General features: G+C 36.9%; 1 protein-coding gene across 9 annotated transcripts in view; it reads right to left on the minus strand.

The window, feature by feature from the left end:
• Nucleotides 1–3009: 3009 nt before the first annotated feature.
• The window catches only part of PAICS (phosphoribosylaminoimidazole carboxylase and phosphoribosylaminoimidazolesuccinocarboxamide synthase), a 53506-nt gene continuing 50515 nt past the window's right edge, over nt 3010–6000 (minus strand). For all 9 annotated transcript variants that reach the window (XM_040482935.1, XM_040482923.1, XM_040482904.1 and 6 more), the window contains one exon: nt 3010–3973. In XM_040482935.1, the coding sequence (XP_040338869.1) occupies nt 3807–3973 (167 nt within the window). In that variant the 3' untranslated portion in view covers nt 3010–3806. The remainder of the gene's footprint in view (nt 3974–6000) is intronic.

Genomic DNA, 6000 nt, shown 5'->3' on the forward strand with positions numbered 1-6000 from the left:
TTACCTTTGCTCACCAGAGCTCCAGCAACAGTGGCATGTGTTTGCAGGTGGTCAAAAAGGGTTTTACTTCCTGTTTAGTAAGTGATTTTCCCCACCTTTTTGCATGACTTGCTCTTGTACATCATTGCTCTGTTCTACTCAGAAGAGCCTTCCTCTTATTCCCAGCACTGTCCTATCACCTTGGTTAGTCTTCATATGCACTTATACTTTCCTAAGGCTACCTGATAGATCTTTCATGGTTTGTAGTCCCATAAGATTTTTGTGACAGTGGGGGTCTTGTTTCTATTTACTGCTGCTTTCCTAGGGCTTAGAATTAAACCAGGCAAAACATGTATTTCATGAATAGATGAATTAATAAAGCTTCACACAAGAACTTACCTTTGTCTTTTATTTGGCTATAGTGTTTTCATTTCAGAAGGCATTAAAGCAACAGCAACTATAACATGGTTTTATGATACAAAGTTTAAGTACTACATGACTTGGAGAAATTTTTCTTCTTTTTATGTTTACCTACAAGCCCACAGAAAGTACAAACACCTAAAGATGGCAAACCAGGTAAATTTGTGTAAGTTAATTTATGTAACAGTTAAAAATACTTTCAAGAGGGGCGCCTGGGTGGTGCAGTCGGTTAAGCGTCCGACTTCAGCCAGGTCACGATCTCGCGGTCCTTGAGTTCGAGCCCCGCGTCAGGCTCTGGGCTGATGGCTCAGAGCCTGGAGCGTTTCCGATTCTGTGTCTCCCTCTCTCTCTGACCCTCCCCCGTTCATGCTCTGTCTCTCTCTGTCCCAAAAATAAATAAAAACGTTGGAAAAAAAAATTAAAAATACTTTCAAGAACTTTAGTACTAATATAACAACACTACTGAAGATATATATATATATTCTATGAAGCTAGTAGTGAAGTGGATAATGACCATTAAAAATGGTCAGTCCTGGGCACCTGCGTGGCTCAGTTGGTTAAGCACCTGACGCTTGACTTCAGCTCAGGTCATGATCTTGCAGTTCCTGAGTTCAAGCTGCACACTGGGCTCTGTGCTGGAGCCTTGCGGAGCCTGCTTGGGATTCTGTCTCCCTCTATCTGTGTCCCTCCACTGCTTGCTATCTCTTTACCAAATAAAAGTTAAAAGAAAAAAAAAGGTCAGTTCTATCCACTAGTCTAAACATTTGAATTTTTTTTCATGTACTACACAAAAACAGGTGAAGTTTTTGCTAGGTAGGGATAGAAGAGTTGAAACTACAGCCAATGACTATTCAGAAGCAACAAAGCCAAAGTTTAAAGATGTTGAAATTGTATCTTTTTAATTGTCCTTGTGAACATAAAAGAATGAAGCAGAACATGGTTTTTATAATTGTCCCATCTCTAGCAGACAGGCATAGCACATGGCAATGTGAGGAAGGAAATAAAGTGTAAGATTCTATCCTCTCCTCTATTGGAGCTTCCAACCCAACAAAGAACTACTTGTAGCCATTGTAGCTAGAAGGGATTTGGAAAGGTTTCAGAGCGTGAAGATGAAGCTCTAGTAACTAACAAATTTTAATAACAGAATAGATTTTAATAGCTCATTCTAAGAATTTAAGGTTCATAGAGATTAAAGATTAAGGTTTTTAATCTCATAGATTAAGTGACAGTTGAAAAATTATGGAAAGCGAGTTCCCTTGATGAATTTCAATAGTAATTCTTAAACTACAGACCATGGATAGGCTTCAAGGGAACACCAAAAACCAATGAAATCTGTTGGTAAATTGTGTGTGCAATCTCTATGGGCAGAGTCAATGGCATTCATTTTCAAAGGAATCTAAACTGCAAAAGAGATTGTAAATTTATGTTGTAAGTCCTAGACAACTTCAAAACACTGAGAATGGAGACCTTCTAGATCAGCCTAATAATGCAGAATTTGACCTCCACTTGAAGGTTTTGTACAGATGATGGGTAAACAAGGTTAATTAAAAACTTGGTAATAAGTGAGATGTGAATGTAAGAGAAAAGCATCAAGTATGAAATAACACTTCTGATTTGGAGCAGTGAGTGTAGCCAGAGTTAACAGGCTGGGTAGAAGATGAATTAAGTTTAAAGCATTCAGACAGAAATACAAGACTACAAACACAGCGCCAGCAATCAGTAATACTGGTTTTAGCTTAAGGAGTTACTCCAATGATTACTTATAAATAATGGAGAGACTGTGTAGGAAACATCAATACTTAAGGGGAAAGAATAATGTAAGAAAAACTTCAGGATTGAGATTGGAGTATCTTGGTGTCTAGTCAAGAAAGAAGTGGTTTAGGCTAATCATACCCTGCCCCACAGAGACCAGGTAAAAGAAATGATATGAGATGATAGCTTGTTAACAGCTGAGAGGGAGGTGAAAAGGTATAGACAGTATAAGCCAGTTGCAAGGGTCTTATCCAGATTTGGTCTGTAGCAGAGATCAATATTCTTAAAGAAAGTTTATTTTGAGAGCGAGAAAGAAGGAAGGAGGGAGGGAGGGAGGGAAGGAAGATGGAGAATGAGTGGGGGAGGGGCAGAGTAAGAGAATCTTAAGCAGGCCCCCTCCCAGGGTTGAGCCTGATGCAGGGCTCAATCTCATGACTGAGTTCATGTCCCAAGCTGAAATCAAGAGTCGGAGGCTAACGAACTAAGCCAGCCAGGCATCCCAGAGATTCTTAACTTTTTTGAGGATGCAGGTCTTTTGGATAAAAACTATGGTTGCCCCATTTTTATAAATGTGAACATAGATGTAAAATTTTACCTGGAAGTTTTAGGGGTTCATGGACATTCAGATTAAAGTTTAGTGATCTATAAAAAGTACTCAGGACTGCACAACCTAACAGTGACTTCCAAATATGGCTTACACATTGATGATGAACTATAACACCTCTCAGTAACAACTGCTCTCTTAGAGGTGAATCTCACTGGGTACCCTGCTCAGACTTCTGTTGTAAGAAAGAAACTACTTAATGGTTATCAACTAGGAGATTCCAGTTTTCAAAAATGACATTAGGCTGAGGATTGTTAGTTTGGCTAAAACATGTATTATCAGAATTAAAAGAATTTTAGGATCACAGAGGCACCCATAATAGCTAAGTAAATTTTTCATTTGGAATGGCAAAGGTGATTCACACTATACTTTTTTTTTCCATGGAGAATTGCCCTAACACCCAGCAGAAAAGTTCTCAGAAAAGTCCCCTTTCCATGGCTTCCACAGTATCCCTTTATCCTACTTAGTCTTTCCTACCCCTAACAACCATCTCAACTTTTCTTAAGAAAACAAGCAAAAACAAAACAAAGCAGCATCTCTGTCTACAGCTAAATACACATCTATTCTGAGATACTGACTGCAAATAAAACAACATGCCCTTAGGATTTTGTAAAGATCATAATGTAAAAGAGGACTGACTATATTTTTCTCTTATCACTCTAAGATACAGGCATTTTAACTTTCTAAAACTTAAGGGTTGAGATTCAGAAGGTCAAGTAGTAACTTTAGAGCTCGACAATAGAACATTATCAGCATTTAAGAAATATATCCGATTGTTAGTTATCTACCTAACAATGACCATACAATAGCTAAAGAGATTTTAAAAGTATTCTTACAGTAATTTCACTTCCTCTAAAGAAATGCTAATAATTATGTCCATATAGTCTACTAACCCATGAATCTAGAAAAGCATTTATTCACTAGTAAATTGTTTTCTCTGATTTAAAAAATTTTGTTTTGATTTTTTTTTTTCTGAAGCTAAAGAAGAAATGTAGTTTTTCTCCTAAAAGCAAACAAACAAACAAAAAAAACCCCCAAAACAATGATGTTCTTATAAACTGCCCTCTCGGATTTTCTTGTCAGCCTGTTTCAAGGAAATCCATGTGTTCAATATATTTGCTCGCAGTTTGGCCCATACCAAATGGTTGTTTAATCCAAATATCTGAGCAGCAAACTGAGCTGATCCTTCTGGGGACAGTATGGTTGAACAGCCAAGACCTAATGGTTCAAAACAGAAAAGACAGAAAATTGAGCTGTCAATAATGAAAACACCATTAGTAAACTATTTTTTTAGAGTAATCTCTACACCCAACACGGGACTCAAACTCACGACCCTGAGATCATGAGTCACATGTTCTACCAATTGAACCAACCAGGCCCCCCTAGTAAACTATTTTACACTCAGAGAAGTCCTGTTAACCAAAGACCATAAAAAGCTACTGTATCATCCTTGTCTAAAGTAGGATCTGCAGGAGGAGTTTCTATCTCTACTACTAGAGTGGTAAAGTAGATTATAAGAGGATAATAATTCTGTACCATGAAAAGCTATTTTATATACAGTGTCTATCACTCTTTCACTGAATCCAACTATAAAGAAATTCACCTTTTCGAAAGTTCTTTTCACATACAATAAACTTTTAAATCCCTGGTGAAAGACAATAGAAATAAAACAAAGATCAAGTAGACAGAAGCACCTGTTCTTAGACAAACTTGAAGTGTGTTAATCTTTTTGATAATTTTCTAGCTGCTACTTTTGTCTTTGCAATTGAACCATCCTAAATCTTTAAGCAATAACAAGTCCAAACAAAGAATCATTTTACCAAATATCAGGTTATAAGTAAATTCAATATTAACAAGATCTAAAAGACAGTATAGTAAGAAAGTAACTTCCTTGTGGGGGGCAAATGTTTGCTCAGGCAGAGTTTCTTGGGGTGGTACTATTACCTCTGTGTCACTCAAGTTAAGTACTAACTAGTTTATAGATCCCAAAGCTCCATTCCCTAATATTCTTGGAATTCATCAGGCTCTTTGACTTCCACTACCCCCAGTAAGAATGAAGTATAAATCACACAATTTATTAGTTTGTATTAATAAACCAATTTGTGTAGCTCCATCACTTACTATGTGACAGGTATCACATTAATTTTAGTGTCCTTATCTATTAAGATGGGAATGATAACTAGTGGTTACCTTATGTGAGGATTCAACAAGTGAATACAGATAAAGTGCTTGAAGCAGTGCCTGGCATCTGGCACTCAATGAATGTCAACTTAGTAGTAGCAGTATACTAGGCACAGGGTTCTACTCGAGTCTGAAATACCTGTGCCTATTGCTCAGGACTCCCTTTCTGATATCAGGAAAGCTTAACTACCAAAAATTAGGTTGTCTAGTGAGCATGCCATAAGAGAAAGAGAAATAGAGTTTTCAGGATTTTACAAAGGCCACTGTAAAACTTTTCCCCAAAAGATTATCCCCAATTCTACTGATCAAAATGCACAAATCTTCGGATTCCCTCTCTCTCCTTGGACAGTACTAGATAAAAACTGCCAAAGTTTTGCTTGTCACATTTCCCCTTTACTAAACTCCCTTGATAATACCTATACTATTCCCTAGCATAAATTTAGTTAGACTTTCATTTATAGCCATACTAAATTTTTCACTAGAGTAGCTGATACAATCAGATATCTAGCTAAAGACCTAAAGATGGGCTAATCACAAAGTATATCCGCGAAACGGTATAAAAACAGCAGTAAATAGCTGAATGTTACACTAAAAGGTTTTTTCAATACATGTGTACTGACTATAGACCAAACATGTCCAGCTGTAAAAATATTATTAATGGCATCCTATTTTTTATATTGAATTAACTAAAAATGATCTGCCAAAGCTTTAAAAAAATTAAAAATAAAAACAGCAGTAAAGGAAATAAAGAAAATAGACATAAACATATAAGAACAGGGAGATACAGCAATAACATTTGGCCAGCTGAAAAGGAAACGGAGTGGTAACTAACTTAGTAAAATAGGAAAATTTTATCCCAAACTGGAAGCAGGGAAAAAGGAAAAGCAATGTGACCAACATTAAAACACCCATGCAAAGGCTGTAGAATTAGTGGCACCATGGCACAAAAACAGATACATAGACCAATGGAATAGAATAGAAACCCCAGAACTAGACCCACAAACGTATGGCCAACTAATCTTTGACAAAGCAGGAAAGAACATCCAATGGAAAAAAGACAGTCT

Source organism: Herpailurus yagouaroundi, unplaced genomic scaffold, assembly GCF_014898765.1.
Source record: "Herpailurus yagouaroundi ecotype Mexico unplaced genomic scaffold, PumYag 28, whole genome shotgun sequence".
Taxonomy (NCBI): Eukaryota; Metazoa; Chordata; class Mammalia; order Carnivora; family Felidae; genus Herpailurus; species Herpailurus yagouaroundi.